Source organism: Diadema setosum, chromosome 15 (genome assembly GCF_964275005.1).
Source record: "Diadema setosum chromosome 15, eeDiaSeto1, whole genome shotgun sequence".
In the NCBI taxonomy this organism is placed as follows: domain Eukaryota; kingdom Metazoa; phylum Echinodermata; class Echinoidea; order Diadematoida; family Diadematidae; genus Diadema; species Diadema setosum.
In genome coordinates this window covers 31,277,123-31,298,916 of record NC_092699.1, presented here as the reverse complement: position 1 = coordinate 31,298,916, position 21,794 = coordinate 31,277,123, and the positions used below count along the sequence as shown (strand labels likewise).

Below are 21,794 nucleotides of genomic sequence, written 5' to 3'. Positions count from 1 at the left end.
TTGTTTGATTTGGTTTTCTGCCCCCCCCCCTTTCGGGGGGGGGGGGGTTTCTTGTTCTTGTTCTTGTTCTTTTCTTTTCTTTTCTTTTTCTTTTTTTCTTCTTCTTCTTCGTTTTTTTTTTCTTTTTTTTCTTCTTTTTTTTTTCGTTTTTTGCGCCCCCGAGGAGTGGCGCCCGGGGCACGTGCCCCCCTTGCCCCCCCCCTCTAGATACGCCACTGACTGTTAGCCTTGGACAAAGGTAACTTGATACTGAAGCATGTCTATCAGAGTAGACAGCATCGAGTTGCTCTGCTTGATTTTGTCCAGTTGCCCCTAACCGTTAACGGGCATTCAGTTCCGCATTCGGGAAACACAAAGTTGCACTTTTATGAACTCGAGTTAGATCTCTCTGTGGTGGTTGCACTCTTTATTGCCTCCTCGCGATCGACGTAACGAACATGGGCTCGAAGGCATCCAAACATTCCAATATGCCAAAAGATGAAGTGCCGTCGACTGCTGAAGGGCGATGCTGTCAGAAAAAGTCTGTTCAAAATGTGAGTACAAATTCCAATACTAACTTTCTGATGACCAGACTGAAGCGTTGTAGGCCTACTTATATAGATTCATTATCTAGAGAAAATTTTGCGTTGGAAGTGACCCGTATAGATATGCACTCACTTTGGCATACTCGTGAAATAGGCCCCACCACTGCGTGTCCGTACTAATACTACGGCGGCTCGCCTATTTATACTCGTGAATTCAGCCCCACCGTGTGGCGTTCATCGGTAGGTAAGCACGGCGGTGGGGCTTCCTTCCACAGCATAATACTCGTGAATGCGGCCCCACCAAACGGCGTTTACGCGAAATTGATACAGCGGTGGGGCCGATTTCCACAGCATAGCATCTTTCGTCCTCTCTTTCTTCTCATAAGGACTCCTTAATGTCCCTCGACTAATTTAACGGCCAATTTAACCATAAATACAACCCTACCTAACCCTAAACCCTAACCTTAACCCTAGGCCCCTAGGACCTACCCTTGCTTGCTAACGCACGGGTGCGCGCGCACTTATGTTGCTAATTTCGCACTCTTCCGCTTTGTTAGCTTGAAGAATAATAATGAATCAAGTTTGTTGTAAAAAGTATATTGATGTTTAGTTTTAACTGAGAAATTTAGTCAAAAATTATAAAATCTCTCATATATTGATGAAATAATGGAGAGTTAAACGTCTGTTGACTGGTTGGTGGACGAAGTGCAAACTTTTATTAATTGGATTGCAGCACTATACTAAGTTATATCGGTTGTTACAATTCGACAGATCCCATGATCATTAGAACTAAATCTTATGCGTTATGTGAGATAATAATGTATTGTTCTTGTGTTGGAAGACTTCCTTATGCCCCCGTAATTTTGCCATACCACTCTACACTACAGTGTATATGTACACCCAACCCTTGTTTGCCTCGGCACGGATGCACGCACTCGTTAGGGGTCTTCGGCAAGAAAAAAAAGGGGGGGGGAGGGACGTTAAAGAAGTCTTGCCCTTGTGTTAAATCACGAATGTTCGTCACCGCCACTCAAGTACATAAATCGTGTGTGCGGTTTTTTGAATATGCAGTATCATAATCATTACTATTTTTGGCGGTGAGGGAATGGACTAACATCAAGCGACTGGCAAAGCTTTTTACAGGCGAGATTACATGCGTCTTGACAATTGGTGCCACAAAAGTTTGCCTCAATACGGGAAAATACAGAGAATATGCATGGGAACTATCGAATGTATTCCCGTGGTATAGCATAATAATATAATCCTTATAGAAACTGTAGTCTTAGTTCCCGAAGTAAAACAACACTATTTCTCTTTCGTGTCCTCTAATATTTCAGGAACACAGACACAGGACGCTAAGATCAGGGTGATATACACTTCATGTCTTAAAAAAAAAAAAAAAAATCCGATTTGGTCAGGTATAGTTGTGTCGCAAGTCTATAATTTCAAAATGCATTTTCTCCAACGCCAGTTAGTATAGTGATCACTTTTGTACGACTACAGTAATGTTGATCAGTATCAAAAAAGCGAATTGATTATTATAATTGTCAATGGGCTCTCCCTACATGTAGTGTTTTGTTTTTGTTTTTTATGAGGAAGCTGTGTTCTTATTTTCCTGTTTTCCCACTGACGTGAGGAGTCTAAATTGGCGGAAGTCACAAGTTGTCCCCTTCCTGTTCGTATCCGCTAACCGAAACAGAATCTCAATTAAAGGTATCATTTACCATTGGGAAGAGTGATTAAAAAAAAATGTTTGAGTTACAAATCATATTTGATGCCTATGTGTAGATTAGTTGTATTATAGAGCATGTACCACGTAAAAATGTTGCAGTAAAGTCTACAATATTTGGAGATATCACTATTTTCCAGAGTAAGCCATATTATAACTGTAGAAGGTTCAGTCTTATGAACAGTTTTATTATAAGTATTGTTCGCATTTTGTATATCTAGCATGTCTTAACATTGATTATACTGATTAAAAGTATTTTTACATTGGTTGTTTCTATCACATTCTCACGTTTTAGAATTGTTTTGAAGCACTAAAGCTGGGTTTTTGTTTCATCTGCTAATGGTAATGCCTTTAAAGGGATCGTATAGTTTTGGTTGAGACCTAATTTTAGGTTTCTAACATTTTTGGTGAGATAATGAGAAAATCCTTATGAAATATGAAAGAGCATGTAATTCTATGAGGAATTCAGCGTTTATTTGATAAAAATTGGTTTTGAAATGGTTGATATATCCAAAACAGAGCGATTCTAATTAACTGTGGGACCCACGTTTTATTACGATCACTTTGTTTTACTTTGTTTTTGGATGTTTCAGTCATAACAAATTCGATTTTCATCAAATAAACTTTGAATTCCTCTTAAAATGGTTGCTCTGTACTATTTCATTTCATTTCATTTCATTTATTTCCACTTTCATATTGGTTTACAAACTTTGCATTAAAAACAAACAGACATACAAACAAATCAACAAATAAGAAACATGGCGTCAAATATGAAAGTGGCGGAATCATGTGAAGCACAAAGTAGGCTTATTGAAAATGATCCCTTAAAAATATCTTCCTGTAAATATATGTAATCATTTATAATCACTTGTACTTGAATTGAAACAAACATAAATACAGAATGAGATAAGATCGACACACAAGGGGGCGCTGTGGCATAGTGGATAAGACTCCCGACTCCCGATTGGAGGACCCGAGTTCGAATCCCGCCTAGTGCTTACGTCCTTGGACAAGATGATTTAACCCACTGTGTCCCTCTCGACCCAGGTGTATAAATGGGTACCTGGCAACGCTAGGGTAATAATAATAGCAGGGCCCTCTGGTAGAGCAGTGGCAACACTGAAGAGGCTACCGTGGGTAAATAAGACCTTATTATTTATTAACTTGAAATCAATCAAAAAACATATAGTAGTATATGTAGTAGTAGATATCATGAAAGAAGAGAAGAAAAGAAGAAAACTCCGTATTTAATTATTCATCAACTTGTAACTTAATTGCATCAAAGAGATGTTGTTTATATAATCTTTTGAATTGTCTTACGGTCTTACTGATCCTGAAAACTATATTCAAATTATTCCATAAGTGTTTTCTTGATATCTCGCAAAAAGTTAAAAGCTCAATTCTCATCTCCACCAATAACCATCCCTTTAAAGAATCACATGTTTCAAAGCGTGAAATCGAAAGCAGTACAGAAAGGGGGCGGGGGGGGGGGGGGGGACACAATGATTACCATGCAGAATTAAGTTCTTGTTTGCTTGTTCGCTTGTTCTAAATCCGGACGTTGCCGGAAGATGGAACAAGGAATCAGAGCCAAATATGATAATATTATCATGTGGATTCAGTGCACATGCAAATATATCAGAACACATCAGCTAAACTTTGTAAGTTTTCATTTTCATTTTCTGTCGTGAACAAGCAACATTATTGATTCCTGTTATTTCCGAAGGCAGGGAAATCAAATTATCCATTATCCTATTACATCAAAGTGTATATGTGAGGAACAGAAAGAAGGAATGTGTAATTTTCATAGAAATGTACTTTTTTTGTGGAAATCTCTTCGTATTATTAGTCTTTGAAGCCTACTTATTGTCGCCCTCCTACGGGAAAATGAATTGTTGCACTCATGTCATCCAGTGATGGTGGCACTTGGATTTCGACAAAACTTTTAAAGATCATAACTTTTGAACGAATTGCCAGATTTTCCTGTAGAGTATGTGTTACATCAATATTTCTGCATTCATTGAATATCAGTGTGTATGATATTCAGGTGCATAGCTTCTTTTTGATAACATTAAGTATGATGACTTCGCATTTTGGCTGTAGTAAAGAACGAATACACTTTCCTTCAGCACGCTTGGGTGTTGCTACTCGCCTCCCTGTTATGATTGAGGAAAACACTGTACGGTGTAAACTCGATAACAATTCCTTGTGATACAGCTGTGAGTACAAAGGTTTGTCTCCTGTCGTACAAAGTTAGCCTTTCTGATAGACTCAAATGTTTTTATTACCACTGTATATGGTCATGAGAGAGACGGAGAGGGAGAGAGAGGATCAAAGCCAACGGGAGAGTCTTGGTTCTTGCAGGTAGCTACTGCATGGTGACCATTAGCAAAAGATTTACAGCGAAGTGTATGATGCCACTATCACATACACATGTAGATACAAGTTTTGAACTATACTGAAAGGCGCCAATTTAGCAATGACAGTCTGACGGAAAATCATTTATGTGAAGAAACTGATATGCAATGGAACCAACTGTTATATCAAGTCACAACGTCGCGTAATTTCTGCTCTTTCGCATGTTGCTCATAATTTTACTCAATTGCCCCTTTGTCCCATGTGGAAGGTAGATATTAATTTTGTGGTGGAATATAGCCTACATAGGCAGGCGAGCACGTATATTGCATGAGCAGATTATAGCATGAGGGACGAGCGCCACGTTTACATAATATTATCAGGGCAATTACCCCCGAGGGCAATTACCTCGGATATACCCCCGAGGGCAATTACCTCGGATATACTACTGTACTAGTTAGCGAAAAGATTAGAATAAAGATTAGGGTTAAGGATGGGTTTAGGGTTAGAGTTTGGGTTAGAGTTAGGGTTAGGTTCAGGACTAGGATTAGTGTCAGGATTAGGGTCAGGGTCAGGGTCAGGGTCAGGGTCAGGGGAAGTGTCTGGGGTAATTGCCCAGAGGGTAAATGCCCTAGACCCCCACGTCAGGGCAGACGTCCACTAGGGAAGGAAGGGTTGCAGAAGCAAATTCTGGCATTTCGGCAACCTGTCCGCGTCAGACGCAGAAAAAAAAAGTGCGAATCGGCTTGTCCTGGGGACATTCCTAGGAATGTCAGCGGACTGACTGCGGACATTCCTGGGAGTGTCCTAGGAATCACTCCGGAAGAGCGCGAAATACTTCGGAATATGCCAATCGTAGCCGGGCAGCGCGGAAACATCTAGGTTGCACCAGGAATGAACGGGGACAATCAGGATGTCTTCCGGACAACATAAGTTAGACATGCGGACAATACCAGGAAAATGGAAAGGTATACATTTTACGCTGACTTTGAATTTTCCTCATTTGACTGCTAGCCGTCGTGGAGGTCACACCAGCCGAAATCCGCTTTGCCCTTTTGCTTCAAATACCAGCTGTGAGAGATGCTGAGATAGCACTTACAGCTCACAGGTCAGTGAGGCATAACGGACCTGATACATCTAATGCTTTACCCGACTCCCTACAAACACGAACAACTCTGTCTTCTTTTAAAGCTAGTTTAAAGTAATATCATTTAACTCAATATATTCAGTAAAATAGAGTATTATAATTGGTATGAGTTTGTTTATGTTTTGATCTGAACATATTAGTATTATCATACTGATATACTAAATAGTAATCATATTCAACAAATTGACCCCAACAAAAACATTCAATTCGATCACCTATTGCACTCGCACAGCACTCGCATCTTCTTTTCCCTCAAAAACATACTATTGTAATGTAGAAACGTTTGTGTTACTCCTTTGCCATTTGGTTATGTTTGGCTTAAATTTGTCACATTGATGTAATTAATGTTTTATTTGATTTGATTTGAGAAGCAAAACAAATACGAACGAACGAATGAGCATTGGTCCTGGTCCGTCTAGGATGGCCGTTATCAAACAAGTTAAATAATGTTCAAGCTTATAGCAAAGTAGGTCTTACTTTTAACATAAGTATATAAGCCCTATGCCTATTCATATATTATATAAAAAATGTCCTAGTTCTACTGTTGTGGTATTGGAGTTGGGCGGTCACATTTAATGCGAACTAAGCAATGCACTATCATGTATAGATGTAATGACAACTATAAAAAATACCTTATTAAAATGAAAATGACTTCTGAAAAGAACACAAAAAAACCCCCAAAGTTTACTCGTAACGGAGAGTGCTGCTTCTACTTTTTCCTAGTAACGGTTGGCAAAATGACCTAGTTCCATTTTTGTGGTGTTTGAGTTGGGCGGTCACATTTAAAGCGAACTAAACGATGCACTATCATGTATAGATGTAATGGCAACTATTAAAAATACCTTAAATGAAAATAACTTCTGAAAAGACCGCAAAACACCCCCAAAGTTTACTCGTAGTGGAGAGTACTGCTTCTTCTTCTTTCCTAGTTACAGTTGGCAAAATATCCACTGCCTTCTGCTTTGCTTTGTTCATTTGGGACTTGAAAATGCTGATATTTATCATCTCCTAATCAGTGGAAGAGAGGTTTGGTTGTGGGGCTTGCATGGGGACCTCGCCTCCCTTACTGGTCTTTTTGCGTTTCATTGACATAATGTGCATTGATCTATTTTTTCAACTTTCAAAATCATTTCGCTCATGGAACGTGTTGACTTTTTCATGTCTTGATCACAAAATGTAGATCCGTATCGGCTCCACGCTGTCCTAAAATGCTGTCTTCCACTTTCATTCGCGAAGCTTCCCCACACCGCGGGATTCTTTCAAGAGCGTTTGCGGAAGGAGCGGAAGGGTTCCGGACAGGCGGGATGTCCTGAGGACATCGTCAGGACAAGTTGCCGAAGGTGTCAGGAAGTTTATTTCCGCGTCCAGATTTTGGTCTCGATCAAAATTTCGACGCGGAAACTTTTTCTCTCTCCCGAAGGTGCGGAAACGCCCGTACATGTTTAGGACAGTAAGCGGACACTTTCAGAAACGTGCAGACAGGTTGCCGAACGAGTGCGGAACACCAAATTTGCTTTCCGGTTCTTGTCCGCGCCCTTTAGTGGACGCCTGGGGACCGTTTCATGAAACTTTTTGTCAGTGATTTACACTAAGAACTGTTAAAAGCTACTGAAATCCTTGCGTCTGATTGGCTAATAGCAAATTTGTCGGTGAAAACCTCCGACGAACTCGTTGATGAAACATACCCCCCCCCCCCCCCGTCTCAATAAGAAAGGCTGATATGGTCGAGCTGCTCACATCCAGCGGAGAGGATAGAATATTGTATAGGGGTTAAGACTAACTGGGGGCAATGATTTAAAAACTTCCCGGATCCAAGATACTTATCTGACCACTGGGTCGGCCGCCATATTGAATTTGGCTGCCCTAAGCACGCACATTTAAAGATCCCTACCTTAGATTCTTATTGACCAGTGGAACCTATATTTTTGTACACATGGGCCTTTGGCACACCGTTGGTTGCGTATTCACAGCTCGGCGTAGTCGGTAACCAACAGTGCTGCGTAACTTTATGCAGACATGATGTAAAATTTGAAAGCCCTTTTGCACACTCTAAATACTAGACTTGATTTCACACTCTATAATATGCAGAACGCCCCTGTACCAGCCGTGAGAAAAAGTCGTCTTTATGTGCAGTACGAAGAGGGAAACCGCCATGTCTTTGCTGATTTCGGGGCCACACTTCTGACCGACAGCGAAGCCCACCGCTTGGTTCACGTAGACCCCTCGGGATTGGCCTATAGCGTTGGTCTGCGGTGAGTCTGAAACGCATTCCACTCACAATTTCAATATTGCACCCTTTATGTGCAAGTGGGACAATGTCCTTTCCCATTTCATCACTACCTGGTTGTAAGGCATGATTACCGGTATTGTCCGTATGTTTGTATACACCTCTCATACATAGACCAATCAAAAGTTAATCTGAAAAGAAAGAGTAAAATTTTACAACTATAACAGTGAAAAAAATGAAACAGTAAAAACATGCAGTCAATATGAATATGAAAATGGCGAGTTGATATCATCGCCTCATAGCTTGGCTACTACAGTGCGTATCAAAAAAAGGGGGGATCCAACTTTGGAGGGGTACTGTTCATAATTTCCAGCTAATGAGGAGCGCAATATTGGTCAATGTTGGTATAAGAAAGTGGAACTCTTCCTCTGTCTATTGACACCCAATTATTCAATAAATTCAATAAATAACCTTTTATGATCCATATCCTTCAACCTGGCTACGTTGTCGATAATGTGGTCATTCCCATTATCAATTTTTCTCTCTTCATATTCAAGTCATGGTCTGTCGCTGGGAGTTGTAAGTGTTGAATAATATGAACAGAGAGAAATGTGTGGCTTTGCCTTTGTATAGGAGTGACCAAGTTAATGGACAATTGGCCATGTTAAAGATTATGGACCCTAACATGTTAGAAGGAACCCTTAAACACTGCAGCAGTGATGTAATGTAGCTGGCCTATTTGGCCACTTTCATTAACAGATCTCATCCATTCAGTAAGCACGTGGTAAGACATTCATTCATGATGACACTCACACTATTTGAAAAAGTACAATTTTTCATTGTTGTCTTTTAAGTTCATGTGCTCACTCATGTATGACATTTGCCAACATAACTATAAATCAATGGAAATAAGAAGAATTCCACTATTGTGGAGTTATTCACTATGCATTTCACGTGACAACTCGAATATTCTTATTCTCTATTTTGACACACAAAAAAATCACTGCTCCTCATGGCGAAGAGTATTCGGGACACTAACTAATCATAATGAATGTCGTAAATCGTCATGCACATGAATTGCTCATCTAATTTCATGTGCAGATCATAGAACCTCCTTTTTGTTTTAATTTTCAGAGAAAATTATGAAATCCTAGACATGAATGGAGTGAATGTCCAAGACGTAAACCACGACGCCCTGGTTAACACCATCAGGGATATCGGGAACAGGATGGCGTTTGTGAGTTGTTAAACTTCTCAGATATCATGTTCACGATCATTGTCAACGAACTTCGTAGAATAAGAACGCTGTCAAGCTATGATAATTATGCCCATACGCGGCATAATTCCAAACCAGCGCAATAATTTGCGAAAAAGAACAATGCACTATAAGGGGCAAAATGACCTACACTGACACTTAACAAGAATAGCAACAAAATCACTAGATTTTGGCACATTCCGCTTTGCCGTCAAAGGGTTTTGGTCATATCGTTAACCGGATTTTATAAAATCTTTTTCATGAGTAAAGGCTTGTCGAAACTCGACAGTTCTAGTCAGGTGTTTTGGCAATGAAAATACTAGATCCACGGTCCTCCCCTGGTTTCCGTGCAAGACTCACACAGATCAGTGGCCTTCAGTCGAAGGTGTATTATCAACTACATAATATAATGTTTTTTTGCCTTGATGAAATAAAGAAATTGAAACTGAATGTCCTTATCATGTGAGATGCACAGAGGCAAAAATGCCGAAGACAGGACAGGCACGAAGTGAAAACTCTTTGTGGCTAGATAGTCGAATTTGACCTTGACATTGGCACTAAATGGTGCTACAATCCAACAGGTAAATATTTATTCAGAGTAAGATGTTAATCAATCAAGAGATGGAAGGCCACGCATGGCATGATGCTTTTCCTCCTCCCCTTTCCTCCCACCTCTCCTCCGCGTCACCATTTCCTCCTGCAAATTCAAGAGATTTTCGAGGTGTCTTCTTGCAGCGTATACCACTTTTTTTTCGACACTTTCCATTAAGATATAAAATAACCTTGATTTCAGTCTGTCTTGAGTCCATTAGATACCAGCGTGTCACCATATCTTGTTAACATCGACAGTGCTATTGCTTCCGCTACTGCGCTGCTGCTGCACGCTGCTGCTTATTTTACTTCCAAGTGAATACTATGACAACTATGGTAAAAATAATGAAAAGACAACGTGATATGGATAATGTTAATAATGAATAGTATAACAATGATTATGATAGGTACAATGTTGATTGAATAGTAAATATGGTTATGATGATAATGATATAAACAATAATGATATTTGTTATTGTTTTTGCTATAATGAATGTTGTTATCACTTTTATTTTTTATCATCATTATAATAATTATGATATTCAGCATTTACAATGCGTCATCTTTCTTGCAAAAGTATTCCGATTCAAAGAATTCTGATGAATCCAAGGAATAAAAGTAGATGAATATGATGATTTGTTACGTGTACATGCAAATACAACCTGTTTTCATCTACACTTATTGTATATTGTGTAAAATTAACAGCATTACAAAGAATGCTGACTTCTAAACAACTATACGGAATGTGTGTACAGATTGTGGCTGCGGTGAAAGCTGAGGAAAACATCATTGAAAAGGGATACGTGTACTTTCGGCTTGGGGCTGGAGGTAAGAAGTTGAGAATGCTACATGTATCCGGATCTTTGGTAGTTGTCAGTGGTCGTGGCGTAGTGCAGAACGTTTAAGGACAAGTTCACCTCCATATGCACACAAGCGCGCCGGAACATTTTTGTTGTTGTTGTTGTTTTTTTTTTTTTGGTTTTTTTTTTTTTGGGGGGGGGGAGGGAGGGGGAGATCCTCGACGGGGCACAATATAGCTCTTTTTACACTTGTGTTTCTTAACCCCGGACTTTCTCTGACCCAGGAGTATCGTTAGTCCCATACCAATTTTTTCAGCTTTTTACACTCGCCGATTAGTCCCGTACTATCTCTTGTCCGGGGCTAAGGAGAAAACTGACCTTTTTACACTCGTATTTCTTAGCCCCGGACTTTCCAAACCACATGAATATTCATGATTACGCTGTGTACTGTACACGTACACGCACACACCGGCAGCACTTGATTAACTCGTTTCTGATTGGTCAGTGAGGGTCGAACTTCGTCTCCGTCGCTTAGCCCAGGATTATTTTTTCGTTCTGTTTACACTCACTTGCTTGGCACCGCAATTGCGGTGTTAGCCCTGCTATTTTGCAGGGCTAAGCCCCCCCCCCCCCTCCCCCTTAGCCCCACCGTTGGTACGGGACTAAGTAAAAATTTACAAGTGTAAAAAGCCCTTATGTGACGGTGTGAAATCCTCGGCGAGGTAGCGAAGCGACAGAGCGGGGGTACCTCGGAATCAGTAGGTACTGAGCTGTTTGTAGAAACAGAGTACAAAAGTCGCGTTTATAGAATATTTGAAAGCAAATTTATAGGAACCCCCCTCCCACAGTAGGGACTTTTTTTGTAAAACAACAGAGTACAAAAGTCTCGTTTATAGAGCATTAAAAAGCAAAGGTCTAGGAGGTTAAACATAGTGAAAAAAATAGTATGAAGGGCTATGATTATGGATTATTATGGGAAGGGTTACATGTTATATCATGTGAGGGGTGAGATCCTCGGCGAGGGAGCGAAGCGACCAAGCAAGGGAAGGGTGTGTGTGGGCCCCCCCCCCCCCCACGGTAGGGACTTTTTGTAAAAACGGAGTACAAAAGTCGCGTTTGTAGAGTATTTAAAAGCAAATTTCTAGGGAATTAAACATAGCAAAAAAATAAACAAACGTGAAGGACTACGATTATAACATACGGGGTACATTATGTGACGATGTGAGATCCTCGGCGAGGGAGCGAAGCAACTAGCGGGGGAGGGTGTGGGAGGGGGTATCACGGTAGGGACTTTTTGTAAAAACAGAGTGTAAAAGTCGCGTTTTTTATTCAAATGTCAGGGAATTAAACGTAGTAAAACAAACATTACTCCGGACTATCATCATAACTTCTGACAACTATTCATATTGCTATATGTATACAGGCAGAGCGAGCGAACCACTTTCACTTTGCCATTCGACTGAAATGTCTTCATTAAAAGCTTAATCGTGATCGCATTGTTCGAGCAATAAAAGTGTTCTTATAATGTTATACATGGCATAGAAAAAAAAAAGTAAAATGTAAGATTTACTAAAGGTATGTTTCAGGGGGCACACTCGAGGAGGCGAGGCCACCAGCTATTCACTGAATTTACTCATAAGTAAATATTAATGTATAGATATTATAATGTATATCCGTAGTGATTATGATTTATTATGAATTGACAACTTTTAGACAAGAAAAGTGCATTTATTGTTCATTTTGGTCTTTAAACAATTAACTAATTATTTGTTACAGGGGGCACTCGTCCCCCCAATAAAAAAAAATAATGGAGGGGGGGGGGGGGGAGGGGTAAGTACCTTCCCTGCCTTCCCTGCCTTCCCTGCCCCTCCCCTCCCCCCCCCCCCCCCCCGCGCTTCCGGCGCCCTTGTATGCAAATGTCGATTGATTGATTGCAGCAATATTAGTCGGACATATTATCATTGAAAGTTTGAGGATAATCGGACATTTCGTTCAAAAGTTATGAATTTTTGAAGTTTCAGTGCTGCCATGGATGGATAATATATTATGTTCAGAACGATATGAAGATAAGAGCACATTACTTGCGTCTTTCCGAAGGCAGGGAATGATATTGCCCCTATGATCAGTCAGTACCAAGTCCAATGCTTACGTTATAAAAGGAATGAAATTATCATTATTTCCCTTTATCGTTCTATTCGTGTGACATCACAAGGCACTGTAGAAATCTCCTCATCCAGCAGTGACTGCACAAAAATGTAAGATAAAAAAAAAATTTAACTTTTGAACATTGAAGGTTTCACTGATTATAATCATGCTCCATTGATTTTGCTGCATGCAGTTAATCACACGTTTATGAGTCTGTCCTTTAAGCAGTGCATCGCCTTAATCGTGGAATGTGTTCAAGACAGGTCGAAAGGTGCTCCAAAGTCCACGTATTGCCTTGTACTTTCACCCTCGACGATAATGTGAAAATAAGCCTGTTTGTATTTGCAAATCAGGTCAGATCATTGGTGTCAAAAACTAGCGGAGATCGGATAGACAAGTAGTGACAAAAGCAAGTGAAGTGTAAAATAATATAGCTTGAAGAATTATAATGAGCATAATCGGATATTTCGGTTCTTTTGATGATGACGACAATGATGATTATGATGATGATGATAATAATGAAGATGATAATCATAGTAACAATAATAGAATAACTTATTGTACTATTTATACAATGCCTAGTATATAAATCCACCTTATGAAATGCTCAAGGCGCGTACATTAAGATTTTGTGTTATTAATGTGGGAATGATTGAAATAATGACTATGTCGGAAAATGAAAGAAGAACAAAACAGGATATGTCCATGTTTGTTTGTTATTTATTAGGTGATCCGAGTATCCTCTCGGATCACCTTCTGTATCTGTACTGAATCTTTCTTTCTTTGTTTCTTTCTTTATTTCTCCTCAAAAGTTGTGCAGAGGTTAGCTCAGAAAGTGCATTGCCTCTCAATGTCAAACTCATACCATATATGTATCATGTCGCAAAGACGACAGCGCAAGTAAAAACATAGTGATCAGTCGACCGTGACGTCACTATGACGTCATTATATGAAAACACATTTTCATGCATATCTCATTAATGGAATAGAATATTTCAATGAAATTTACGTCACATATATTTCAAGTCATGCGAATTCTACTCATATTCTCAAAATTCGTTTTTATCTCAAAACGCGCGAGTACGCGCGCGTTAAAATATTTGTATGCTCAAATCGAGCTCAAAACTTTTTTGCACACGTTTCAGACCATTTGGAGCATTTTTGAAAAATTGAAAAAATTGGACGGACGCGTACGCGCGCGCACATATTCGCACGCACAGCTCATATGAAATAGAAATTTTCAATTTTTTTCACACGGATCGGATGTCCGAAATGTCAAGGAATATTTATACCAAGTTTCAAGTCGATCCGATTCAATATGACGTCATACGGACCCGTCAAATTCAAAATTCCGCGCGTGCGTCAATGGGGATACACAGTGCAACTATGCCAAAAAACCGCCAATTTTAAATCGGATTTTACTCGTCAGGATGGACGGTGACCCCCCATTTTCTTGACATATTCTGAAAGCTGATGAGTTGTACATGTCATTTCATGGGCTGGCTATGCTGACAAAATGATTGAAAGATATCAAATTTCTGAATAAAGTAAAAAAAGTAAATTTTCAAAATGACGTCATCAAATTTCAAGTTTGCTCGAGCGTATCTCACTTATCCTTTGCTAATTTTCACCTAAATTTCAATATGTTGTAGCTTATGAAATGCTCTTTCATAAATGTAATTACACAAATTTGATTAGATGACGACATCACCTCGAAAAAATGGATTGAAGGTAACCTTGTCAAATTTGACCAGTTTACGTGTAATCTCTATGGGAGTGCAATTTTTATGGAAATGAAAATTGACATGACTATCTTTATCGAGCACTAGCTCACTTATGCTTCGGTGAATTTCTCTAAGATTTTAATATGTTGTAGCTGAGACGTAGGGCTATCGTAATTGTGCCATTTGTTTTTTCATACGTTGTCGGGATCACGTGAAAAAAACTTGGTTGAAATTAAAGCTTATCTTCGATGTATTGTAATATTTCTTTCTTTTTACAACTTTATGTGCAATAACTCAAGAAAAACATACCCTATCACCACCATATTTTGCACATATTTAGTTCATGTCACGAACATTATTTCATAAAATAACAACTACTTGATCAGACGCTATCTTGGGTATGTAAATTAGGGTCAAAGGTCATAAATGTTTTATCCTGTATCTTGGTGAATACATGTCCTGTCTTTCCCATATTTTGCACACGCAAAGATCATGTTACAAGAATCATTTCACAAAATAACCACTCTTTGCTCAGATGCCATCTTGTCTGTGCAAAGTGGTGTCAAAAGGTCATATGTACTTCTTTCAGTTTCTTCGTTATGACGTGTTATCTCTATGGGAGGGAATTTTTCTAGATGTGAAAATTGACATGATTGTCTTTATCGAGAACTAGCTCACTTACCCTTCGGTGAATTTTTCCTCAGATTTTAATATGTTGTAACTGAGATTTTGCGCTATCGTTCCGTGCCCTTTGTTTTTTCATATGATGTCGGGATCATGTTACAATACTTGGTTGAAATTAAAGCTTATCTTCGATGTATTGAGCTATTTCTATGTTTCTGCAACTTTCTTTGCAATAACTCAAGAAAAACAGCCCCTATCACCCCCATATTTTGCACATGTTTAGTTCATGTCACGCACATTATTTCATAAAATAACAAATACTTGATCGGACAATATCTTGGGTATGTAAATTAGGGTCAAAGGTCACAAATGTTTCATCCTGTATCTTGGTGAATACATGTCTTATCTTTCCCATATTTTGCACACGCAAAGATCATGTTACAAGAATCATTTCACAAAATAACCACTTTTTGCTCAGATGCCATCTAGGTTGTGCAAAGTGGGGTCAAAGGTCATATGTACTTGTTGCTGTATCTTCGTTATAGTGTATACAGATTTGGTACCAAAGATGGCAGATATGACTCCCTTTTCTAAATGAGAATCCAAACATCACACGGCCAATGTCTCGAACACAGATGAAACCTGCATGGCCATGCCTATTGCGATCAGGACTTGAATCATTGATTAAAAAAAAAAATCGGATCACCTTAATTTGTCAGTGATGACAAATTACAATCTCTAGTTGTTTGTTTTTTGCTTCTTTCTCAAGAAATTGGGAATTCGAGGGTAATTTTAAGAACAGGAAGGATTTATTGATTTTTATTATTTTTTTCATTTTTTTTAAATTTATTTTATTGTATTTTTTTATTTATTTAATTTCATTTTTATTTATTTATTTATTATTATCTTTTTTAATTATTATTATCTTTTTTTTTTGGGGGGGAGGGGGGGGGGGGGGGGGGACTCGGACGGGTGAATATTCCAGCTTCCGGTGACTGTAATTATATAGTAATGATGTATTCACAGACATTGTTCGGCTGAGGTTTCCTACGGGATAAAATCACAGTCCACACAGACATGAGTAATATACGTGTCTATGATCTACGTAGGCCTAACGTATTGCATAAATTGACTTTGAACTTTTCTTTACGTAATATTCACGCTGCTTTCCCTTTGTATGTAGTAATTACATAACATGTATGTTTTTGTTGCTGTTTATTTGTTCGTCCTCTTTGTTCACTGGTCGTTCTCAGAAAACAATATTCCAATGGTGGAATTCCACCTGAAAACGTTGACCATCGTCGATGACAAGGAATTCGTCATCGACATCCCTGTCTTACCGGATGGAGAAGGTGTCACGACGATCACCAAGTATGAACTGACTGGATCCTTCGACATCGAGCTCGAGTTGGAGACTCCGACGGGAATGAATTTGGTCATCCTTCAAACCGAAGCAAAGTTTATATCACAAACCTGTAAGTTCAGTTATAATTTTCCCTTAGTCAGATGTTAGTATACTTTGAGGAAATCAAAACCAAGGTAATATAAGTGGTTTAGTGAGAGCAGCAATAACAAGTATGAACGTATCGTTACAAAAATGCGGAAAATGGGATAATCTATATATTCTAGATTATGAATCTTTAAAGTTTCGGTGCCGTCGGTCGGCAAAACAATGTAAAGAAAGTACGAAGAAAATTGAGCATTGTTATTCTCACTTTCAGAAAGCTGGGAGGGGAATATTACTCTTTGAAAGGAACTGTATAGGCCTACAGTACTGGTTGATGTGGGGATTCAGGTTTATAACATTCCTAAGTGAGACAATGAGAGACCTCTTATGAATATATGAAAGAGCATGTAATCTTAAGAAGGATTCAACGTTTAATTGATGAAAATTGGTTTGTTTTCAAATCACTGAGATATCCACCAAAAATGATAATAATGAAAGGCGATAGGCGACGCCTTTATTAGGATCTCTTTGTTTCACCTTGTGTTTTTGGATATGTCAGCCATTTCAAACCGATTTTCATCAAATCAACATTTGATACCCCTTAGAATTGCATGCTCTTCGACATCTCAATGGAGTGGTTTCTGAATATCTCGCAAAATGTTAAAAGCTAAATCCCTCATCTCGACCAGAACTGTACAGTCCCGTTAACATAAGCGAGATATGCAATAAAGTACTTTTCTGTGGAATTTTCATCATAAAATGTTCTTTATAGCTGCTGTCCTATCAGCTATTAGCTACTGTAGTAGTTTTCTTATCTAGCAACGGTGGCACCGAAACCTTAACCAATAATGCATAACTTTTTGATCGATTTGCAGATTTCCCCCGACCCTTTCACTGAATGATGTGTTCTGCTGATGTTTAGCCTGCTTTAACTCAATCCATATTCATATTGGGTTTTGAGTGCTTATGTCGCACACCCTTCTAGACTTTATCAGTCCCCTCCCGTTGAAAACTTGCGTATCTATCCATTTTTCTATTGATTTTCCTACTGAAAACAGCTCGACTTTGTATGTACAAGTACAACCCGTCGACCCCCGAACAAGCCACCGTTATCGCCATAGCAACAGTGTCATCATCTGCGCAACTCTGCATTGATGGCATCAGTCCAGCGCCAGTCAGTGTGACGGTACGAACAACAGATTCAAACCATTTTTGCTTTCGAATTCACACTTTATTTGTCCTAGTCATGTCGTAAACTGAACATGTGCAAATTTGGGTAATGATAGGCAATGAGCAATACGAGATAATATAGTGCAGCTCGAAACAAAATAATGATATGATTTACATATAGAGAGCACACACTTGGCGTTCAACATGGCATGTATGACATGCGCATATAAGATACCCAATGCCTAAAGAATATAGTCTTACTGTCGTTATAGAAAATAATGATGACTTGACTTAGATGATAAAACGAAACTAACTCGGTTGGATGTTGTAAGATTTCATTAAAAATAATTTCAATTTATTCTTGAAGACGTTCAGAGATTGAGCTGTTGTAATATTGTTATTGTTGTAAAGTGAATTCCAGTACTTTGGCCCATCGTAGATGAATGCGTTTTGAGTCAACAAAGTTCTCAGAAATGGCAAATGGAAGTTATTTGATCGCCTTGTTGGATAATTGTGAACGGATTGATTTCTTTGAAACATTGTTTCGAATGTATTTGGAAGATTATTTTTGTTATAAAATGGTGAAATGATGCGGGAGATAAAAAATAGTTATTACTGAAATTCATTTAATTCCTTAGTCTTAGAAGGAAATCTACTTAAAAACTAAGAGCCTATATAAAAGAACAAGATCTTTCAGGATAGAGAGAAATAACAGATTGATAGAGAAAAAAAAAAACCTTGGCACAAAGTTAAAACATTGGAGGTCAGTACAAACGAAATATATAAACACGCATAGGCTATACAAATAAATAATGTACGCACATATTCACTACCGTAGCCGATACACTGCTATCATTATACAGTAGTTGAAGTTTATCAAGTTGGACGCATAAATCAACACAGTGGGGGATTTAATGTTTCAGATGTTTTTACCTGCATCGCGTGGCAAGTGCATAGGCCTACCATGCCAATCAGCCGAAATCGACATGCACTCACATCAACTCGCAACACATATACCACATGTTCGCGCACGATACATTAATCTAAAAAAAATAATCGAGTTAGAATATTCCCTCTTAAAGGAGTGAATACAAGAAAGAGTGAATTTAGAGGGAAATTGGAGTGAATTGTGAGTGAAAATGTTCATTTTCACTCCTTTTGGAGTAACCTCAAGGATCACTCCAAGATTTTGGAGTGATCCCCGAGGTTACTCTAAAACGAGTGAAAATGAACATTTTCACTAAAAATTCACTCCAATTTCACTCTAATTTACAATTCTTTTGTAATCACTCCTTTAAGAGGGAATATTTTCACTCGACTTTTTTGGAGAGAAACTGCCCTAACTTTATTGTAAGCCATTCGCCTGTCAAATCGTTGTCATTGCAAGACTTATCACAGCACAACGCCACAAACACCAAATTTGTTTGGTTCGACTTGATACGCAATTACAATCGTCACAACAAATATCTGATACGAAAATGAACATTTTTTTTATAATGTCAGTGCTATCAAATATTTTGCCAATTTGCCAATGCATAATATATTTCTACGTATGTTTCCACCCCAGAGCTTCCCCGATTTCATGAAAACAACTGGTTCATCTCGCCCATCGATAACTCCAAACAACAAAATGTTTCGATGGTTAGTCGACACGCATGATCAACAGTGGATAACATCACTATTGAATCAGGGTAAGTTGTGTGTCTAGTATTTGGAGTCGAGCTGTCCTTTACACCCGTAATCGTTAATTTGAATTCATCAACTGTTACTAATAAAGCAGGGTTATCAATAACCGAATTGTATATAGGGATGAGTTATGGCGAGTTGTGGCGGGTGTTGCCTGAATCAGACACTAACGGTAACTGGCGTAAAACTTTTCATGTAACTCGAGATAGTAATTTGTGACAATAAGACGCGACTCGGTGTAACTCTTCTTGAAATCACGAACAAAGGGATATTAGCCCTCAATTTTTGATCGAATTCTAAACTTCAATCTCCCTGCAACTTACCGCAGTTCGTGATAAACTTGTAATAGACTCGCATTATTCGTAACAAAATCGAGATGAACTATATAACTCGCAATAACACGCCACCTTCAAGTCTATCCGAGGAGGCCATCTGAGTTTCCACGAGTGGAGCTAGGCCTACTTAAGCACTAGATTGTGTTGCGAGTCATGTTAAGTACTCCGCTCTTGGAAACTCCTTTGGCACTCCGATATATTTGGAGGAGGCGTCTTTTTTACAAATTGTATATAATTCGTCTCGAGTTTGTTAATGCAGGGTGTAGTAGGCATAATGCGAGTGTTCTACGAGTAGCATTAGTTGCGGCGAGTTTCAACGAGTTGGTATAATTTTAGAACATGTTCAAAAATGAGGACCTGTTACGACGAGTTACGCGAAGCAGAGTCAAGTTGTCGCGAGTTATCCAAGAGTTTTACGCAATTTACCACTAGTGTCTCATTCAAGCAATTCGACACAACTCGCCATAACTCGCCACTGAATCATTGGACTTTGTGTTTGGTTGTAACCACGCTTTGCAACAGTAATGACAATTCTTAAATTTCTCCCATATTTCAGACATCTTGATACCAAATTATCTCGTCTGCTATCAATTATTTAATCACCATCCCTATAGACAGTACATATTTAGATACTCTCTTGTACGAGAAACAATAGCTGTGGTTTATTCACATAGAAGTCTCAGGCATACTACAAGCATCCCTCAATGATGACCCTGCCTTTCACATTACTTGATATCAAAGATGATATTCCCTAGATCTGTCGGTATTACAAATTATTGTATATCAATATGTCAGCATTAGATTTTTTTTTTACAGGATTGATTATATATCATAATACTTGTATGTTTTTCTTAATTTATAATTTCAATTTGCCAAGCAGTTGTTCAGATATTATATGGCCTATATATTTCAAAATACTTGTATGTATTTCATGAAGTCTTAAGTTGACATTGGCAAATAATTGTCTACATCACCATTCTTTACATTTTTTTTTTCTGTGTGTGTCTTTGTGTGTATGTTTTCATATTAGGTGTGTACCTGGGCGGCGACTCGGGGAATGATATGCTGGCGGTATTGAGTAACGAGAATTCCTTCCTGAAAGTGAACGAGCAAGACGACTGTACCGACACGTGTACGATTAAACAATCCACCGATTGCAATGAAGCCACGCCCTCTCAAAATTGATCGCGACTGATCGAGTCCAACAGTCGCGATCTATATACCATTAACCAACCTACCAATCAATGGAACCACGCCCTCTCAAGATTGATCGCGATTCGAGTCCAATAGACATGCCCTAGGATTAATCAATCTACCGACTAAAATGAATCCACGCCCTCTCAAGATTGATCGCTATTGATCGAGTCCCACATATGTAATCTATCGTTTGGCCGACAGTAGAGTCTTAGCTCAACGGAGCCAGTCTCTCAAGTGAGCTATTGCGATCATTTTTTTTTTAATCGTATGGTGTCTGCTGTGTTGTATCTTATGCGTAAAATTGTAAATTTCCAGCTTATTCTTCAGAAACTTGTAACAAATTTTCACCAAACTTGGTAGATAGCACTCCTATGATATTAGAATCTCCATTTGTTCAAATGGGCCCCGAGAGCCGTTGGACACAGATGTTGTTCCGGGGAAACGTGCACACACATACACGCACGCACATGCACACACATACACACACACAAACCAAGAGGCAAACCACATCTCACTTGTCAGAAATTGACGCGACGGAGTTGATCGTTGTGGGTTTTACTTTTTATATGTTGACAATAAAGTATCACAGTACCATAATTCCGTGAGTACCCTGCTTGAGATATCAGAAAAAATGGATATTGATGAAGCCAACGCAAACTTCAAATCTAACATCTGGATGAATTAGGTCTTCATTTCATGCTTGCTTAATTCCTCAACGGTTAGGTAAGATGTATCAATGTAGAACTATACGATAAAAATAATAAATTGACATCATTCATATTGGTAGTAATGCATATTGGTAGTAATGCATAACTCTTTGATTATCTTGGAGAAAATA

The 21,794-nt window shown here is 38.8% G+C and overlaps 1 protein-coding gene across 1 annotated transcript; it reads left to right on the top strand.

Annotated features, from left to right (window-relative positions):
• The first annotated feature begins 355 nt into the window (after positions 1 to 355).
• Positions 356 to 21,105, top strand: LOC140239282 (uncharacterized). The gene is made up of 8 exons (XM_072319157.1): positions 356 to 533; positions 7,844 to 8,007; positions 9,117 to 9,219; positions 10,584 to 10,656; positions 16,375 to 16,596; positions 17,627 to 17,754; positions 19,306 to 19,429; positions 20,790 to 21,105. Exons 1-8 carry the CDS (start codon positions 438 to 440, stop codon positions 20,942 to 20,944), a joined length of 1,065 nt encoding a protein of 354 aa, XP_072175258.1. The 5' UTR covers positions 356 to 437; the 3' UTR covers positions 20,945 to 21,105.
• The last annotated feature ends 689 nt before the right edge of the window (positions 21,106 to 21,794 follow it).

Excerpts from the sequence above, each read along its gene's own strand:
- LOC140239282 (XM_072319157.1), top strand. The coding sequence starts at position 438 with ATGGGCTCGAAGGCATCCAAACATTCCAATATGCCAAAAGATGAAGTG. Across the intron at positions 534-7,843 it reads AGAAAAAGTCTGTTCAAAAT|AACGCCCCTGTACCAGCCGT; the intron begins GTGAGTACAAAT and ends TATAATATGCAG. Across the intron at positions 9,220-10,583 it reads TCGGGAACAGGATGGCGTTT|ATTGTGGCTGCGGTGAAAGC; the intron begins GTGAGTTGTTAA and ends ATGTGTGTACAG.